The 19,338-nt window shown below is 33.6% G+C and overlaps 5 protein-coding genes across 7 annotated transcripts; 4 read left to right on the forward strand and 1 right to left on the reverse strand.

Annotated features, from left to right (window-relative positions):
• Positions 1–151: 151 nt before the first annotated feature.
• On the forward strand, positions 152–2,540 carry LOC103834778 (tRNA (adenine(37)-N6)-methyltransferase). 2 transcript variants are annotated; one of them, XM_033277161.1, is made up of 9 exons: positions 152–327; positions 412–526; positions 620–720; positions 1,236–1,431; positions 1,504–1,596; positions 1,685–1,744; positions 1,837–1,911; positions 2,029–2,109; positions 2,196–2,540. In XM_033277161.1, the coding sequence occupies exons 1-9, from the start codon at positions 167–169 to the stop codon at positions 2,436–2,438; spliced, it is 1,125 nt and encodes a 374-aa protein (XP_033133052.1). In that variant the 5' UTR covers positions 152–166; the 3' UTR covers positions 2,439–2,540. The 2 variants fall into 2 exon arrangements, with proteins under 2 accessions (XP_033133052.1, XP_009109114.2); XM_009110866.3 differs by having other exon boundaries at positions 162–327; positions 405–526.
• Positions 2,541–2,585: 45 nt separating this feature from the next.
• LOC103834777 (uncharacterized AAA domain-containing protein C24B10.10c) lies at positions 2,586–3,176 on the reverse strand. Its single transcript, XM_033278093.1, has one exon. The coding sequence runs from the start codon at positions 3,174–3,176 to the stop codon at positions 2,586–2,588; it is 591 nt and encodes a 196-aa protein (XP_033133984.1).
• Positions 3,177–4,254: 1,078 nt separating this feature from the next.
• Positions 4,255–6,963, forward strand: LOC103834780 (S-type anion channel SLAH2). Of its 2 annotated transcripts, XM_009110867.2 has the most exons (4): positions 4,255–4,685; positions 5,007–5,777; positions 5,859–5,890; positions 6,228–6,963. In XM_009110867.2, the coding sequence occupies exons 1-4, from the start codon at positions 4,314–4,316 to the stop codon at positions 6,598–6,600; spliced, it is 1,548 nt and encodes a 515-aa protein (XP_009109115.2). In that variant the 5' UTR covers positions 4,255–4,313; the 3' UTR covers positions 6,601–6,963. The 2 variants fall into 2 exon arrangements, with proteins under 2 accessions (XP_009109115.2, XP_033133003.1); XM_033277112.1 differs by having other exon boundaries at positions 5,007–5,890.
• A 634-nt stretch (positions 6,964–7,597) lies between these two features.
• Positions 7,598–8,969, forward strand: LOC103834781 (SUMO-conjugating enzyme UBC9). The gene is made up of 5 exons (XM_009110868.3): positions 7,598–7,746; positions 7,824–7,902; positions 8,265–8,392; positions 8,484–8,588; positions 8,690–8,969. Exons 2-5 carry the CDS (start codon positions 7,833–7,835, stop codon positions 8,831–8,833), a joined length of 447 nt encoding a protein of 148 aa, XP_009109116.1. The 5' UTR covers positions 7,598–7,746; positions 7,824–7,832; the 3' UTR covers positions 8,834–8,969.
• A 2,553-nt stretch (positions 8,970–11,522) lies between these two features.
• On the forward strand, positions 11,523–14,600 carry LOC103834782 (ethylene-responsive transcription factor CRF4). Its single transcript, XM_009110869.3, has one exon. The coding sequence runs from the start codon at positions 13,344–13,346 to the stop codon at positions 14,328–14,330; it is 987 nt and encodes a 328-aa protein (XP_009109117.1). The 5' UTR covers positions 11,523–13,343; the 3' UTR covers positions 14,331–14,600.
• Positions 14,601–19,338: the final 4,738 nt, after the last annotated feature.

The raw sequence follows: 19,338 nt of genomic DNA on the forward strand, positions 1-19,338 counted from the left end.
AAAGTGATAAATTGATTAGAGTTACGTTTAAACGTTATTGAACTCATCTCGAGAAAAAAAAATTAAACACACAAATAAGCAAAATCGGCAAAAATAGCTGGGCTTTTAATTATGGGCCTTCCTAATCTGAGACATTCGTGTGGCATAATAAGCATTAAATGATTAAATGGGCCTTGTAGTCAAGAAGACAGTCTCTAAAGTAAAACCTTCCCGCCGCCGTCGTGACGCTCTACTCGCCGGCACAGAAGCACCGTTCATCCATGAGTTATACCACGGCAGCTTTAGCCTTTACACTCACCCTAGTATCCGTATCCGCCACCGTCTCTCGTAATCTCTTTCTCTACCTCTTGCCATAGCTCTTTTTCAGGTCATTAAACTCTTTGCTGAGATGGTTTCTTGCGAAGTGTATAGATGGAGGAGACGAGGAGAAGATCTGGAGCATAGGATTAATGAACTTGAGAAGTCTTTGGGATCTGTCAGTGAGAAAAGAGCTTCTGAGAGAAGAGGTCGAGTCAAGGCTCAACAGGTCTCCTTCTTTTTTAACTTCTAGTTGCTTACAATGCCATTGAAGTTGATTGTCAAGATGAAGTGAGTTTATGTATTCTTGTTAACTCTGTAGGCATTACGGGAGGCTTTAGCACAGTCTGAGTCACATAACTCACACAGTACTATATATCCAATGCGACCTATTGGCACTATACAGTCTTGCTTCTCCACAAGGTACACTGATACCATTTGCTTGACAGTTTCCAGAGAGGACATTTAGGCATGGGCGTTCGGTACCCATTCGGGTTTTTGGGTTCAGCCCGATAGGCTCTGTTTGGGTTTTGTATATGTTCGGGTTGTGTTCAGCTAATAATACTTCGAGTTCTGAGTATTAGTCTTTTTCTAAGATTCATTTTGGATCCGGAATCATTTTTAGTTTGGTTAGGGTTTGAGTATTGTTTAGATATCATATCAAAATAAAAATAGTATTTGAATATTCTTTTAAATAATAATTTGGAGTTTTCATAGTGTAGGTCTTTTTTGGTGGGGGGGGGGGGTTTGGGTTTGGTTATTAACATTCGGGTTTAGATATACTTTATACCAACTTACATGATCCATTCTGGTATCTGTACCATACACTACAGACTAGCATTTTGGTTCGAGGTTCGGTTCGGATAGGATTTTTTTTTATCGCAGGACTATTCTAAAAATGTTGGCTTTTCATGTGCTGCTTCTTGGGTTTTGTACAGGAACGGGACACCGAGGCAGCCGTTGCTTGTTTCTCTTGCGAGAGCTTCTTTGGTCTTTGATCCGGCTTTGGTTCCTCCTGCGTCTCTGGAGGGTCTTGGAGAGTATTCCCACTGCTGGATAATTTACGTTTTTCATCTCAACACTGATATTGAGAAGCTTTGGAGGAAGCCATCTCAGTCTAAGCTAAAGGCAAAGGTATATGGTTTCTTCTTCTTTTTTTGGCTGATGTTCGCAGTCTGAAGATTCTTGGGGGTGTTTTGAGTTCAGGTGAGAGTGCCAAGGCTAAATGGTGAAAGAAAGGGAGTCTTTGCTACTCGATCCCCTCATCGACCTTGTCCTATTGGACTCACCGTTGCCAAGGTTCTCTGAACACAACACATTTCTCCTGTAGTTAAGAAAGAAGTTGAATATATTTTATCAAATGTGCTTAATGGTAGTTTATCCACAGGTAGAAGAAATCCAAAAGGATAAGGTTCTGCTCTCTGGTGTCGATCTGGTGGATGGGACTGTAACTCTCCTTTCCCTTTGCATGTTAAATTGTTTTTGTTCCTTATCAGATGCTTGAGTAGTTCATTGATTATTTTAACGTTTTTTGGACAGCCTGTGCTTGACATCAAGCCTTACTTACCATACTCGGATAGCATTCAAGGAGCTTCAGTGCCAAACTGGGTACAGGTATGAACATTATGATGTATTGATTTTTTTTCATTCAGTGAGACTTTAAGATCCCTTTGAGTAACTTATCTCAGTAGGTAGAAGCAAGGATTGAGATTAATCGAAAATGTATTTCAGGAGGACTGCTTATTGGCTGTGGCTTCTGTGAGTTTTTCAGACGTCTTCTCTTCATCCATCACCAGCTGCTGGAAACTTATTGTGAGTGTGACTTAAGTTTTGACCTGACCTGACTATCTTTTGTTCATTTTCCACTTTGACAAAAACATTTGCTTTGTTTTATGCAGGAAAAGAAGTCGCTGTATGGTTCAGCTGACGAGTTCAAGAGCTTGATTTCGCAGGTCCTGTCATGGGACATACGATCAATGTCGCAACGGAACAAGCCACATGATACATCAGGTGCAGACAGCACCGTGTATCACTTGATTCTGGAAGGACTAGACGTGTCTTACATGATAGATAATGAAAGTAACATCCTCGTCCAAGATGTTTCTCTTCCAAACAATCTGGAAGATGTCGCAGAAACCTAATATTTTCTAAAGACTTCAATGAAATTAATGTTTTATTTACAAAATCTCTTGAATTAATGTTTCATATGACAATACTAATCAGTGAAGTATCAGATTCATATAGATGAAAACTTTTGTTGAAGATGTAAATAGGAGTCCGTTGGTGTATTAGAGGGAGTAAAAAAGCTGTTCCTTCTTCCTGGAGCCTCCTTCTCCATACAGTTCGTTCATCCCTGCTCCTTCTGATGCAGAACTTGCAGCAACCTGCAAATGCAAATCAGTAAGTTTTGTTGTGACAAGATCATCAAACACCACTAAGTTGCCTTGACTTACTTGGCTTTTAGCTATTCTCATGTCTTCCATGCTCAAAGCTTTCAACGTTATGACTCTCTCCTCTGTTGCTTCAAGAACAAGAATCCTATCACCTGAACTCGACAAAAGCCCATCCCAATGTGGCATGGACTCGTTTTTAATCTTCCTCATAGCTTCATGCCCTCCAACTCCTGTCCTCTGCCCCAACATGCTATCCACTTCATCCACAAATATAATAGTTGGAGACACTTTGGCTGCTAAGGTGAACAAAGCTCTCACATTCTTCTCATCTTCGCCAAACCATTTTGAAGTGATTGTGGACATGGACACGTTTATAAAACTAGCTCGAGCTTCGTTTGCAATGGCTTTTGCAATCATGGTTTTCCCGGTACCAGGTGGTCCAAAGAGGAAGCATGACAAGCGCTTGAAGTGATTCTTTGGTTTCATCTAATGAACCTATGTCAGCAAACGTTACACCAATCTCATTTGCTAGGATAACCTCTGGTCTTATGCGCTTCTCAAATTCATTAAATGCCTAATAGTATGTTTAGTTTACATTGCTTTCATTAACTCTTATGGTCATTTAGCCCTTTGCCGGGAAAATCAACCCATTTGGAACGTGTCTAATTAAATATCATGAAACTAAAAACAATGATTTTACCCAATGCTTACAATTTGAATGATGATCCATTTTGAGGAAAAATAAAGAAACTAGAGTTTGATAAAAAGAATTTTTGGGTTAAGAATGTGTTATTTTCAGATTTTTCTTTATGTTTCCTAAGCTTTTAGTACGAATACCAATTAGTTAAAAAAAATTAAGAAAATGATTGGCGAAGTAACATTTCAACAAATTTACATGTATTGATAAATTATTTATAGAGTTAATTGGTGAAGAAAGTATGGATCATTTTAAATGCTTATTTCTTTGACGGAATGTACGAATATTATGAAATTTCAAAAACGCGGCCAAACGAGACTTGAAAGGCAAAGCAGCATTCTCCTTTTGACTGAGTTTGACCTTTCAGTCCAAGGAACATTCTCTACTTATTTCGTTTCAATTTAATAACCTATAGTTATTTGCATATTTTATTCGATTGTTCTTATACGGTTTCATACAATGTCTATATTCTGATATACATATTATTGCATTAGTAGGTTCTTTTCAGACCAGAGATCACCGCTTGGGGAGATCTGGTTGTTATAAAGAACAGATGAAACAACTAAAAGTGAATGTAAGACAGTACGCTACTGGTCAAAAAACACAAACTGGTTGAATAGAAACAAAAGTAGAAAAACATAGAACTTTATTTTTTCTTTAGACAGCTCTAAAACTTTGTCTAGACAGCCCTATCATATCAGACATACAGTACACTCTGGTGGTCTTTCGGTGGGACTTATTTGACTTCACATATTTGGCATCCACTGTTCACTGGCCACACCTAATCACTCCTCTCTTCTTTATAATGATCAAGATCTACATCTTCTTTTTTCCATCACTTTCTGTTTCATTTTCTGTAAAATACAAGTAGTCATTATCTTTGAATGTGACGTTTTTGATTTGGTTTATATGTATATGGGATATTTATGAGTATAGTTCCAAATCTTACTAAATCAGAGAAAACTATGAATAATCCAAGATCAGTTAGTTCTTCAGCTTCTCCGGCGAACCTAGATCTCGTGGAAAACCAACGTCAGTCAAGTTCTGGAGAGTTTTCAAGATTAGAGAAACGAATCGGAGCGAGGAAGATAACGTTTCACTCTAAGTCTATGCCCCGAGGTTCCAATGACAAGAGGTATGACCTATTCAGGACCATGTCAGGGAAGCTCGAACGTCAAATATCAAATCTACGTGGAAAACCCATTAACACTTCGTTGCAGGATAAAGAGATCAATGAATCTCTAACCGCTGAGAGATTCTTAGAGGCTCTTCAAGGCCCTGAACTTGAAACTCTTAAGGTATTATTCGTTTTTTCTTTTGTGTTTATTCTTTGATTTTTGGTTAACATTTTTACAATAACTAAGAGATTATGAACATGAAGACTAGTATATTTTCTTAAAACCATGTCCAAACTATATTAAATTAACTCTAAAATTTCTATCAACGAAAATCAAATATATATATATATATATATATAACCGTTATGCTTCTACTAGGTGATCCAAAAGTTTTATCCAATACACTAATTTTTCCTTGGTATTTTTGTTTTTGTTTCTTCGCTCTATGGTGTTTTATTATTTATTTATTTTTAATGGTGTTTTATATTGGTGGAAGAACAGGAGATGGAGAAGATAGTGTTGCCCGAGGACAAAACATGGCCATTTCTTCTTAGGTTTCCAATAACATCGTTCGGGATGTGTCTTGGAGTAAGCAGTCAAGCCATCATGTGGAAGACCTTAGCAACCACAAAGGCCGAGAAGTTCTTACATCTCACGCAAGTAGTCAACCACGTCCTTTGGTGGATCTCTCTAGTCCTCCTCCTCTCCTTCTCCATCACTTACCTCTTCAAAACCATCTTCTTCTTCGAGGCGGTGCGCCGCGAGTTCAAGCATCCCATCCGAGTCAACTTCTTCTTCGCTCCTCTCATATCAGTCCTCTTCTTGGCACTTGGTATCCCACACTCCATCACCTCGAGTCTCCCCTCTATACTTTGGTACTTCTTTATGGCTCCGATCTTGCTTCTTGAGATGAAGATTTACGGACAGTGGATGTCTGGTGGACAACGACGCCTCTCCAAAGTTGCTAACCCTACAAATCACCTTTCCATCGTCGGTAACTTCGCCGGAGCACTTCTCGGAGCATCACTGGGGTTGAAAGAAGGACCGATGTTCTTCTTTTCAGTTGGGTTGGCTTATTATTTGGTCTTGTTTGTGACACTCTATCAGAGACTTCCCACAAACGAAACCTTACCTAAAGAGCTTCACCCTGTCTTCTTCCTCTTTGTGGCTGCACCGGCTGTAGCTTCCATGGCTTGGACCGCGATATCTGCGTCTTTCGATATTGGCTCGCGCATTGCTTACTTCATCTCCTTGTTCTTGTACTTCTCTCTGGTAATTATTTATTTATTTATTTACATAGTACCTTGCGATACAAGAAATGTGCATATTCATGTGTTTTGTTTCTTGTTTCAGGTTGTGCGGATTAACTTTTTCCGTGGATTCAAGTAAGCTATTTCTCTAACTGATTATCAGAGTCGCCATACCAAATAAATTACTCCAGCTAATTTATATGATGTTAGACTTAAAACACACAAATAATAAGAAATTGATCTGGTGTTCAAAAAAAAAAATTTTTATCTAAAAAAGTATTATCAAGTATATATATAAAAACTAAAATAATTCAACCAATCATAAAAATGAAATTATTAAAAATAATTGACTGAACCGTTTTTCAATAAAGTTAAAATTAACATAGAAATACACCACGAACTTTATAAAACTTCATAAATTATGAAACCAAAGGAGTATATGTTATCTTACATATTTTTTGTTAAATGTCAGATTCTCCTTAGCTTGGTGGGCTTACACGTTTCCAATGACGGCGGTGGCCACAGCGACGATAAAATACTCAGGGGAAGTCACCGGATTAGCAACTCAGATACTGGCAGTTTTGCTGTCAGGAGCAGCAACTCTAACGGTGATAGGTGTCCTGGTATTGACAGTGGTGCACGCTTTTGTCAAACGTGATCTCTTCCCCAATGACTTCGCTATTGCAATAAGTGCAGAGCAACCAAAGCAGAAGAAATGGTTGAAACAGCTCGTAAATGGAAGTTTGGAAAATAGTACGAGAGGTCTCAAGGTTTTGGACCCGGAAGATACTCGAATAGATATAGAAGCCCCTCCTTTATCAAATGCAGTGTGTCACACGGTTTAGTTAGCCAAAAAGAGAGGTATGAAACAAAGTATACGCAGTTGATAAAAATAAAAACAAAAGTATAAGTCACACGGTTGCAGCTTCGTCAGAAGACACAAGGTTTACCTAGACAGCTCCACCAAAACAGCTAAATCTATTTCAGCAAAGTCAGTCCTTTGCTTGATTCTACCGGCTGACTTGCAAAGAAACTCTATGATCAGATGGCTCATAACTCATGAGCAGGTAATTGTATCATGAGAGGTAGAAAAATCCATGCTCGTTTTATTTTTCTTGTCATTTGTATCTTTATTAATTTACATCCTCATTTGTATCTTTGTATCTTTGTATCTTCATACCTTGAAATATATTACAATTTATTTGAAATGGTGTACTTAAAAGAAGTAAGTATCTTCAAGCTCTCTCTCTGGCACAATCTTTAGTATGTTCTTGGTAAATTAGATTTCGTTAATAATAGTAAATAATTTTATTATCTACGGGTGTCCATGGAAAAACAATCATTTCATATCCAACATATCGATATATGTTCAATTCATGCTCGGTTTATGTGAAAAAATATACTTATGTTTTCAAAAGTTTCAAATAACATACATGTTTTTTTTTTGGCGAAAACATAGGTTAGTCGACACATCACCTAGTTTTGCTGATGTGATGTTATGTCAGTTTTGCTGACGAACGTGTATAATTTTTTTTATAAAAATAAAATAGTCGTTTTGTGAAAATAATACGTGAATTTAGCAAGTTCCGGGACGGACTAGCCCGGTGAGCAAGTCTAAACCGGGAATCTTGAAAGCAAAGGAAATTGACGCAACAGTGACGTCAGATGATACGTCATCTAAAGCCACTAAAAAAACTCAGTTATATGACTAAACAAACCATTAACCGAGACGTGAAAGGACCATTAACCGAGACGTGAGAGGACCAATCGAGGCCAGATGAATCGAACCAACCGCGTTTTTGTTATGCCCGTAACTACAACGCTAAGTTAGGCCCCACCCCAAAAAAAAAAAAGAAAAACTCAGATATTATTTTAAAAAGATATTTGGTCGACACTATTTATTGACCATAGAACCATTTCAACTTCTTCCTCTTCTCTTCCCTTTCTGCTCTTAAATCCCTAATTCCGAAGAACCTAAGCTCGACCTAAAGGTATGATCTTTCTGAATCTTCCCGTCGTAACGTAAGATTGCGTTTCTGGGGTTTGTGATGAGCCTTTTGGATCGTAGGTTTTGGAGATGGCATCGAAACGGATTTTGAAGGAATTGAAGGATCTTCAGAAGGATCCTCCTACTTCCTGCAGCGCAGGTGCTGATTCTTTATCTTTTAATCTCAAATTCGCGTTTCCCTAGCTGTTGATGATGATGATCGGAACCTCCTTGATTTGTAATTTTCGTTATTGCTCTGTTCACGACGGTTTTGGTGTAGATCTCTTGTTATTAGCTTAGATCTAATCGTTAGAGGATGATTTTTCATTTTCTGGTGATGACCCATGTCTTTGATTCTCATGGGTAAGGCTAAAGTTTTAAACTTTTTATTTTTTTGGTTCTCTTTTCAATTGTGATTATTCTGGGATGAGATCTTTTAAATTACATACTTTTGATCTTCTTACCTTGCCTTTGTTTGCTCTCGTGGTGATTTTTTGATATTCAACATTTTGTTTTGGACAGGACCCGCTGCTGAAGACATGTTTCATTGGCAAGCTACGATAATGGGTCCATCCGACAGCCCTTACTCTGGTGGTGTGTTTCTTGTAACCATTCATTTCCCTCCAGATTACCCCTTTAAACCTCCTAAGGTAATATAATTCTTTCCTCTTATCTTCGATTGCATTTTTCATGTTGTTTCCTATGGTTGTTTGATTTTATTACTGTGTGGACAAAATGTAGGTAGCTTTTAGGACGAAGGTGTTCCATCCAAACATCAACAGCAATGGGAGCATCTGTCTCGACATCTTGAAGGAGCAGTGGAGTCCTGCACTCACTATCTCCAAGGTTTTCTTTTGTTCTTTCTCGTAGCTGCAAGTAACAGTCTGCTTGCTTGCATCAATTGAAATAAATGTCATTTTATTTTGTATGACTGTGTGATGCAACAGGTGCTGCTATCGATCTGTTCGTTGTTAACTGATCCAAACCCGGATGATCCCTTGGTTCCGGAGATAGCTCACATGTACAAGACAGACAAGAACAAGTACGAGTCCACTGCAAGGACCTGGACCCAAAAGTACGCCATGGGCTGAAACTTTGTTATTTTTACTGTCCGAAAGGATGAATAATTAAACTCTTTCTTATTTATGTGTAATGAACTCGTCTGTCTTATAAAAATTTGTAAAGACAGAATCAGTAAGAAATCATATGATCTCCATTTTCATCACATTCCTATAAGCTTAAATCATCTCATTATTTCCAAACTTGCAAGCCTTCTCGTTCGTTTCTTCGAAGTGGACGCAATAGTCCTCGGTAACTCGTTGCTTACGGCACCGTTAAGCCATTAAAAAAAAAAGCATTTATCTATCTTCGTCTTTGTCACTAGAAGGTGATACACTCTTATCGTAGCGATTCCAAACTGGTGATTTCAGAGACGCTCAAAGATTCAGCGATTCTATAACTGTTGCCGCAATTATTTGACGGCGTGCTGCTTCATCAGCAAGTTAAGGTGGTGTAGAATAATTTTCAGGAAATGATAATTCTCGAGATCTAAGAGCACCAGTCTCCATTGGAGTTCTAAACTTGTCATATATGTATATCTATATATTGAATAAGTGTATATAATTGTGGGATCCATTATTTTGGAAAGAACCTCTCTTAAAGTTTCTTACAGCACCACCAATGAAGGTTTTAACCGTTGAAGTTCTTAAAATACATATGTGTGTATGTATATGTTATTTTAAGAACTGATGAGATTCTTCACAAAAGTAGTGATCCCATAACTACATACACATATAATATATACATACATACATACATGCATTTTAAGAATTCTAATGGATAGAACCTTCATTGGAGGTGCTCTTAAAGCTTTGTTTTAAGAGACTATAAGAGAAGTTTTCCAAAAATAATTGATCCCACAACTACATACACATATACAATATATACATATAGGTCCTGTTTGTTTTTTAAATGCATCAAAAAACAGTTAAGAACTGAGAAAAAATTGAGACGATTATGCAATATTAGTCTACTTTAAAGTGCTGCTGATGTGTCTTTTGATAATTATCACTGCTCATCGCTGACGCTGCAACTAAGAAACGAACAGGGTCATACATAAATGCAAATTTAGAAGTCCAATGGATAAAATCCTATATTGGAGGTACTCTAACACTACGAGCAAGAAACTACCTTCACAAATTTTCAGTTCCGAGGAAGGAACATGTAGCTATATTCTTGATAAAATCTTAACCGTGATAAAGCCGTATATACTCTTCAAGTTTCGTGTTTGTAAATTGTAAACAATGCATCGGCCATACATTACATATTGTAGTGATGCATGTTACAACTGAAGAACATGCATCGTTGATTTCGAAAACCTAAATCAAATCTCAAAGAAATCTACCCGGATTATCAACAACAAAAAATAATCCCATAAATTTAAAATTACCTTTGCGATAAATTGTTCATATCTAAATCCACCAAGACTCATCAAGTTAATATCAACACACCAACCGCACTGCTTCATGTAGCAAAAAAAACACGGAAAATGTAAATAAGAAATAAAAATATCAGTTTTCAAGAACAGTCAGACTCAGAGTAATAAGTTAATAACTCCGCAACACGAATAACCATTACACGATCACTTCGAGCATTGTCCAATTTATAAAGTATGATATTTTATAAGAATCACCATATTTGTTTTATAAGAATCACCATTATTAGGCTTTAGTTATTGTTAAATATCCGAACATGCAAAAGCCTGAAAACTTATAAAGTAGTATATAACAATTCCAACTACACGTGCCACTGATTCGACCATCTATAAATCTATGCTCAATCTCCATAACTTAGCAAAAGAAATATATATTTTTTTATTTTGGGGGAGGGAGGTCGTGCCCAAGAGAGCATGGTGAACGCCAGGTTCATTATTAAATTAGATTGTGATTAAAAAACTGAAGAAAGAACTTAACTACAGCCTGAGTGTAGACTCAGTATAGACAGTCTTAGATCACCAATCTTCAGTCTTGTCTTTAATGAATCAGAGAATCGTAACCATGGTGGCCTCCACTCAATAATGGCATTAACGATCTAATGTTAGGTAATGCTAAATTTATTTCGATGAAAAAAGTTAATTTCTTCTGTTACTTGGCTCCATTTGACAACCCGGTTTATGAGGTAACATGTTTCATTTTCATTTATTGTTGAAAGTTGAAAACGTACAAATTGAAGACTTTCGAGTTTAATATATAGCAATAAATACGACTTACTTATCAACTATATACTGTAATCGAATTTTGAACGTTTATTGTCACTATGTACGTTTTAATAATTGTCCAGAAAATAAAGATATGTACATATCGCAATCAACTCAAAATCAATTCTCTATTTTTATTTTTATTTTAATTTTGTAAATTCATAAATTTTCTACTTCTCTTTGTTATATTTTTGATTTGGTTTTACCATTATAGTAAAATCAGTAATCACTACAAATGATATATATATATATATATATATATGTTTTTTTTTGGAATTGAATATCAAATGTTCAAAGAAATTGACTATGAAATATGTTGGAATAAACTTGTTAAAATCAATTATCCATACAACATCCGGCAAATATGTTTTTGACAGATTTAATTGTTGAGCACACTTCTAGATAATACGGAAAGAGACAAACTATGTATAAATTTTTACATCTCAGACCAACATTTCTTGCTTGTAAACTAAGTCTGTCCACGACAATAACTTGAGTATAGTACTCACGAGTCGCGACCATGTATCTTCTGCTCCGAGACATACATTAATTTGGGGAAACTCGATACTCACACGTCGTGCTATTTTTAATATTATCGTAAACTTGGTTATGAAAACTAATTACGCAAGCGGTCATCTTCTCTAGTCTTTATTTGTCCATCAAAGTTCGAGCTCATAAACTCTTAGTTTAAAGCTATGCACCAAAATCAACGTAGATAATAAAATGTACTAGTAGTATATAACTAATGGTGATAAAGCTTCCAACGTTTTAGAGTATTCTATATTTCACTCTATTATAGAGTAACTCTATTATATAGTGAACCATTGGAGCAAATCCAACTCTATAATAAAGTTACTCTATTTTAGAGTGAAATATAGAGAAAATTATAGTGTACCATTGGAGATGGTCTTAAGGGTGGCCTTTCTTTCTAAAATGAATCTTTGTCCTTAATTTTATCTAAACCAAGTCTCTTTCATTTATATTTGGATTATTCATTCGTTTATAACTATGCAATAACGCTGATAATCACGTTTACTCATTCATTGACAATATAAATTCATACTAAACAGAAAATCAACGATTGAAAAGATTAAAACGATGCAGAGGTGCCAAGGAGGGCCAAAGTCTAATGTGTGTATGCCTTCATTGTAGGCAGAATTATTTGTTTCATTTTTTATAAAAGTCGAAATTGTTGGCCAAGGCCCGTTACTCCTCAGTCCTCACTGTAAATGATAAGATTTACTAAAATAATTTGTTACCGTTTTCATTAAAATATTTTGACAATAGAGGAAGTAAATTATATAAGAACAGAAACAAATAAATCTCCATCAGGAAAGAAGATTGATTTCCTTTTGCCCGTGGACGTAGTTAAACGTATACAACTCACTTGGAAAATAAAAATGAATAAAAAGTACTAGCATTTACTCAAATAGTATTTTTACTGTTGAATAACACTTTAGGAAACATAGAACGTGACAGGTTGTTCATAAGAAAATGAATGCATGGGACGAACTGCTAAAGTGAGTAGCTGAATATGTCGGTCAAATGGCTAATGTAGTCATGATTATTAAAAAAGAAAAGTAATTTTCTACACACTCTTTTAATTCAATATAGTTATACAATTCTACTTTAAACATTTTTCCACACAAATTACAAATTGAATCAATATACTGCTAAATCTCTTAACCTTTTATGATATACTATTATTTATTTATAAAAAATTTTGCAGTACTTATGATGTATTTCATTTTTGAATGTTATTTAACAAATTGTGTCACGTCCTGATTTGAAACAGAATTCTTTTAAGCTAGATATGTCATAACTATATATATTAATATTATAATTATTTTAGACAAATAGATGTCAAAAAAAAGATGATGATGTCAAAAAAAAAAAGACAAATAATAAATTAGAAGAAAAACTAGCCAAATTATTTGGAGTTAATTGATATTATCGCCGAGATTTTAGAATGCAAGTCACGCACTCACTCCGCACAAAAGTAGTCATCCAAAGGAAGAAAAATAAGACAACTATAAGCATGTCGTTATGATATTCACTGACAAGAATGTGGCGGCCCTTATGTCAATCTCAACTAAATCAGAAATCAGAATATTTCAAGCAAAAATAAGAAACAATCAAATAAAAGCTAATAATTTTAAAAATATTTTATTTCTATATTTTACTTATACTCACCCCCAAAAGATCCTATAAAATAGGATTAAAGAAACAGTGAATTCTGAATCCTCCACTTTAAATTTACTGACCCTTCTCTGCGTTTCTCTTTCTACAAATCTCTCTGATTCACTAAATCTTTAGAAGCCAGAAAACTTGATTAGGTCAAAGGGATGATTATGGATGAGTATATGGAGTTAAGACCTGTGAAGTACACGGAGCACAAGACAGTCATCAAGAAGTACACTAAAAAGTTACCGGTGGAGAACAAGAAGAAGATCAGTACTGGTCGTGACTCGGTCAGGTTGGTCCGTGTGTGCGTGATGGACCGTGATGCCACTGATTCATCAAGCGACGATGAGGAGTTTTTGTTCCCAAGAAGACGGGTCAAGAGACTGATCAACGAGATCAGAGTCCAACCTAGCTCCTCCTCCGGCGAAGTCTCGGCCGGAAAAACTCTCACCGTCGTTGATCCTACGCTTCAGAAGGTCCCTGTTTCCGGCGTTGAACAAAACCCGAGGAAGTTCCGCGGCGTGAGGCGGCGACCATGGGGAAAATACGCGGCGGAGATTCGTGATCCGGAGCAACGCCGGAGGATCTGGCTCGGTACTTTCTCGACGGCCGAGGAAGCTGCCATGGTCTACGACAACGCAGCGATCAGGCTTCGTGGCCCTGATGCTCTCACCAACTTCACTGTACCAACAGAACTTGAACCGGAACCGGAACCAGTTAGGAACATATCGGTTTCTTTGACTTCAGAATCAATGGATGATTCTCATCATCTATTATCTCCCACATCGGTTCTCAACTACCAAATCTCCGAGCTAACCGATGAACCGATCAAACCGGTTAAACAAGAGTTCCCTGAACGGGAACCAATAAGTTGGTCCGTTGGAGAAGATGTTAGTAGTAATACTGATGATTCATTTCCATTGGACATTCCATTTCTCGACAAATATTTCAATGAATCATTGCCCGACATCTCTATCTTCGATCAGTCCATGTCTACTATTGAATCATCAGACAAGGATTTCTTCAACGGCCTGATGTTTTTTGATGACACCATAGGAGGAGAAAACTACTATCCCGATATCAAAGAGATAGGATCAGTGTTAAACGATCTAGATGAATCTTTGATTTCTGATCTTTTGGCTGTGTGATATTTTACAAAAGCAAAAACAGGCTAACATTGGTTGCAGATATCGCCAGTGTGTGTCAAATTTTGTCCGAAGTTTTTTGAGTTTTGATAATGTTACATTTTGTTCGTTTCTTAGCGTTAAATGATTTTGTTGAGATCTAATTTAGTGTTGGGTTGTCAGTATGTAAAACAATTTTGGGAGAAATGTCGGGAATGAATAATTAGTTGTTTTTGTGAGTTGTATGAACGTGTTATTTGTTTTTCCTTTGTTAAAATGAGTTTAATTACTAAGCAAAAATGAAATTCTCTTTGTCGATGGATTCCAACACGAGGAACCGCAAATCACGGCCATGGCCGGTGGAGCAAGTGGATTTTGGGCCAGTCTCAGTCGGTGTTGTTTTTACATTTTCTATGTTAATAAGTGTTTTGTGTTCTCGTGTTGGCCCTTATGGAAATAAATTAATATGGAGAAATTAATGGAAACGATCCTTTTCAAATATGAAACTTCTAAGAATGAATCTTTGACTACTATATTTGCTCAACCAAATATAATTTTTAGAATCACCATTGACTGATTCAAATCAATTATATTTGAAGTAATCCAACGCTTTCTAGTTTCTTATATTTTCTTTCATAGTAGAATAATAGTCAGTTGCTAACTTGCTATGAATCCACATTAAAATGGCTTCCGATTCTATAGTACCAAGTATTTGACCGGATCTAACAATTTCAGTTTCGTTTAATAAAAGGAATTTAAAAACCTTTTAATATTCAGATCATCATCATATAACATATAAATATAATTCAAATTTTGATACTTTTGTAATTGTGAAAACACTTTAACCACTTTAAAAAGTTTTTACATCCAAGTTTGAAATTCGAATTCAAGGCTATGCAATTTTTTACAGATTGCATATTATATGATATTCAGATTTCAATTTCTCAATCATCATAAGACATATAGTATTGTCGGTTATCGAATCGTCTATGTAATTTTTTTTATAATTGTAATATCATATAATAAATTAACATAAAAAAAAACTTTTGTAACTGCTTCATTAATTTGATATTTTATGCTTGCAGTAAAATTCACGGTATTAATTTTTTTTTAACATTATACTATTTTCAGTAATTTTTTTCTTTCCAGTAATTAGTCTGCAGATTAAGCATTGTCCGCAAAATCAATATTGATGACAAAGTTCAATTATTTGAAAAAGTTTACATCTACATATACAAATGATTCATATCCTTTATATATTATATTCCATTTCTATTTTCTCGTTTTCTAACATCTGAAATCATAACAAATGGCGAAAAGGACAAATAATTATGTCCCGACCATATAATAATATTTACAAGGTTATGATATGAACGAGTATGAAACGTTGCACTCGTGTAATAATATCTCAAGCGCCTATCCACATGTTAATTTGCAGATTTACATACCGTTATCATTATTATGTTTGAGCTCATGCTACCTACATATTTGTAGCGTTTCAAATTCACATTGAATATACTTATGAGGGTCAAAAATCGATAACATGGAAACGTCTTTTTGAAAAGGGAACCTAATAAGATTGTTTTTCCAATAGGTTACAAAAATTAATTTACGAACAGGAGGATGTGTTTCAAATAGGAAACATAATTTTAGATCTGTTGGGCGTGGAGGAGCCTTCTGGGCCGACCAGGTAACTGTAGTAAACATTTTATAGTGCTTGAACCACCAGCTTAGAGGAGAGTCTATTTCAGAGCTTAATTGGTTCAGGTGATGCAACCTTACTGAAAACCGCTGTATATATCTTTTGAATATTTGCGCTGAAGAACCATGCGTGGAAAGTTACACCACACCATATCCTATTATTTTGGAGAATATGTCATAATTCCACGGAAGGTATGATAATGACCCATAGCCACCTAGTAGGAAAAAATTATCTTTTCACAGACATGTAGGTTGACTAAGGCACATTTTTGTTTTGGAAGTTAACTAGATCATAACTTTTTCAAAAGAGACAATACATGTGAAGAGTTGTTAAGAGAGTTAAATTAACAGCGACTTTGTTGGGGATTTGCAAGTGTTTACTAGGTATTCTTCTTCCATTAGAAAATCAATCTTCATTTCTAAGTGGCCATATATATAGAAAGATTTGATATTCTAGAACTTAGTTTTATTTAATTTACAAATCCCTTATATATTAATAGATAAACATTTTTAAAAAAATTGTAACCTTAAGTTTGTATTAATTAAAAAAGTGTATTGCTTAGGTGTCACTTAATTAGGATATCAATTTAGTTTACATGGCAACATAAGAATCAATTGAAAAATTAGTAAGTCCAAAATCCAATTGTTAAAAAAGACATATATTAACTCAAATATAAATGTATATGATAAACTTAATACTCGGCGATCTAATTAGATTAATACTCGGAGATCTCATTAAATGAGACTTTCTTTAAATGGCTCAAGATTGATTTATATTGTGATCTAATTACATAATAACTTTTTTTTTAAAGTGTAAGATATACTCTTAGTCCGTATTACTTGAACATCAATTTAAATCAAAGTTGGCTATATATTATGGTCTAAATATTCCATGATTTTGCTATAAATCAGAAATTAATGATTATTTAAGTGTTGATTTTTTTAATTAATAGCAAAGAGGCGCATCTATTCAAAATGGTTTTGTTAATAAAAGAAAAAAAATTGTTCGGTTCTCAGACCTTCTTCACCTACAGAAATTTATATAAAGAGTAATACATAAATTATGTTGTTTTGTTATTACTAAACGAACTTATATATCAAATATTTGTTCTTACAACACAATTATTTAGAACTTAAATTATGAAAAAATATATTGAAAATTAAAAAAAAGCTTTGGCACCTGCCAAATTGTTTTTCGTAGTCTAGGAAAGCATTAATAATGATCTTTCGTAGTAGTTAATGATATATATCATGTTAAATTAACTTTCATCTTATGAGTCTGTATTTGATGACAAAAAAAATATCATCATATTTCTATATTTAGACCTTAAGTATAATAATAATTGGGCTGCAAAATTTTATGTTGTCTTAATGTGATCCATAACCAAATTATACTTCAAATTATAAGTCTAATCTAATTTTAATTGTCTTGTAATATTTTAATTTTTCATCTTATATTGTCAAAAAAATAAAAATCTGATATTATGGAAATTAGTGTAACTTCACAATCGAAAATATATAATTTTTATTACTAATAGGTTAGTAAAAAATATCCAAATGTACTGGTCCAACATATAGATGATTATGTAAACAATAAAAAATTGTATATATATATATATATATAAACAATTTGATTGTGTATAAATCTTAAATTTGTCAATTATATGTTTAATATTTTAATAATATAACTCAATCCCGATCTTATCCTAGTTTAACATACAACGCTACACCTTTTTTTTTCTCTTTTGTTATTGAACATACAAACTGTTATCAATCTATATAAAATCAAACTAGATTTTTCACCCGCACGGACATTTTATAAATATATAACAGATACCATCGCAAAAATTTCAAAGATATAATTTATATTTTAGTGTTATATATTGTATAAATCTATAATGTTATTGGTTATGTTTCTTGTTCGATATTATTAAATGTATAATGATTTGTTTTATACATTTTACTTTATTATTAATTGTTATTATATATTAATATATTTTCGAGTTTGGTAAAATAAATTCATAGTATGAAATAAAAAAATTTAGAATCTCCTTCATTTTTTTCTAATTTTTACAAACTGAATACAATACATTTTAAAATTTTATTTAGTTATACTATAGAACTGATATTTTCTTAGCATAATTTATATTTCTATGTTATTTATTTTAGTATATTGTGGGATTTTATAAGTAAATAGATTATAATAATACTATATTATTAATTATGAAATCAATCGCTGCATTAATTTAAAAATATTTTAAAAGTTTATTAAGATTTTGTTAGATTTTTTCCAACATATTTTGTTATAAGTAAAAATAAAATTTTAGTTTACAGTTAAAATTTATTTATTAATATCTATATCATTTCTAAGATTTTTTAGAAATGTTATATATTAAATAGATTAACTTAAATAATCAAATAGATGTAATTGATGAAATAGACCTAGTATGAATTGTTTATGGTATTTCGTTTAATAAAAAATATATAGAATATAATTATAAAATTTGAAAAATAGCATACACTTTTATTTTGTTTTGTTTTATAATAAAATCTTATTTAAATTAATTTATAATAGTATATATTATTAATTACGAAATTAATCAATGGTATTAGTTTAAATAAAATATTTTAAATTTTTAGAAAGATTTTGTTAGATTTTTTTTCAACATTTTGTTATAACTAAAACTAAAATTTAAATTTACAGTTAAAATTGATTTATTATTAATATCTTTATATATTTAATAGATTAATGTAAATAATTAAATAAATGTAAATAATGAAATGAACCTAACAAGGCTAGTATGACTTTTTTTATGCTAGATAAAAATAGTATTTTTTTTTTAATAGAGAAGATCCGGGAACGTGTTCACTATGGTAGTGACGTTGTGTGTAATGGTTGTACATCTTCACTGTTTCCTCAGTGGTATGCAGCATTGTGTATAGTTACAATTACAAGAAACAAATAAAGTTCAAAACATCATGACTAATCAACTTAAAATGTTACTGACTGAGATGTGTTACTATTATTTTCCTAGACATTTAATTACGTTCAGTGTATCTATGCTATCAAACAATGCAGTGGAAGTCGCCTATTTTCTTTATTAATATATACTAGGATAAGACCCGCACCTTGCGCGGGATGAGAGTTTGATTTGAATTTTATTATATATCACATATTTTAGATATTTTTCATAAAATCAATGGATAAAACATATAAAATGTGTTGTGTAATATGTTAAACACATGTAAAAATTGAAAAATCAAAGTAGTAGATCGTAATTTGGATAGTGTGTTTATAGTAAAACACATTGAAAAAATCTGAACTATAATT

Source organism: Brassica rapa, chromosome A08 (assembly GCF_000309985.2).
Source record: "Brassica rapa cultivar Chiifu-401-42 chromosome A08, CAAS_Brap_v3.01, whole genome shotgun sequence".
Lineage (NCBI taxonomy): Eukaryota > Viridiplantae > Streptophyta > Magnoliopsida > Brassicales > Brassicaceae > Brassica > Brassica rapa.

What these genes read in the sequence shown, in the direction of transcription:
- LOC103834781 (XM_009110868.3), top strand. Translation starts at nt 7,833, where the DNA reads ATGGCATCGAAACGGATTTTGAAGGAATTGAAGGATCTTCAGAAGGAT. An exon ending in TCCTACTTCCTGCAGCGCAG is followed by an intron (nt 7,903 to 8,264) that starts GTGCTGATTCTT and finishes TGTTTTGGACAG; the next exon opens with GACCCGCTGCTGAAGACATG. An exon ending in CTGCACTCACTATCTCCAAG is followed by an intron (nt 8,589 to 8,689) that starts GTTTTCTTTTGT and finishes GTGATGCAACAG; the next exon opens with GTGCTGCTATCGATCTGTTC.
- LOC103834780 (XM_033277112.1), top strand. Translation starts at nt 4,314, where the DNA reads ATGAGTATAGTTCCAAATCTTACTAAATCAGAGAAAACTATGAATAAT. An exon ending in CTGAACTTGAAACTCTTAAG is followed by an intron (nt 4,686 to 5,006) that starts GTATTATTCGTT and finishes GTGGAAGAACAG; the next exon opens with GAGATGGAGAAGATAGTGTT. An exon ending in AACTTTTTCCGTGGATTCAA is followed by an intron (nt 5,891 to 6,227) that starts GTAAGCTATTTC and finishes GTTAAATGTCAG; the next exon opens with ATTCTCCTTAGCTTGGTGGG.
- LOC103834777 (XM_033278093.1), bottom strand. Translation starts at nt 3,176, where the DNA reads ATGAAACCAAAGAATCACTTCAAGCGCTTGTCATGCTTCCTCTTTGGA.
- LOC103834778 (XM_033277161.1), top strand. Translation starts at nt 167, where the DNA reads ATGGGCCTTGTAGTCAAGAAGACAGTCTCTAAAGTAAAACCTTCCCGC. An exon ending in CAGTCTTGCTTCTCCACAAG is followed by an intron (nt 721 to 1,235) that starts GTACACTGATAC and finishes GGTTTTGTACAG; the next exon opens with GAACGGGACACCGAGGCAGC. An exon ending in TTGGACTCACCGTTGCCAAG is followed by an intron (nt 1,597 to 1,684) that starts GTTCTCTGAACA and finishes GTTTATCCACAG; the next exon opens with GTAGAAGAAATCCAAAAGGA.
- LOC103834782 (XM_009110869.3), top strand. Translation starts at nt 13,344, where the DNA reads ATGATTATGGATGAGTATATGGAGTTAAGACCTGTGAAGTACACGGAG.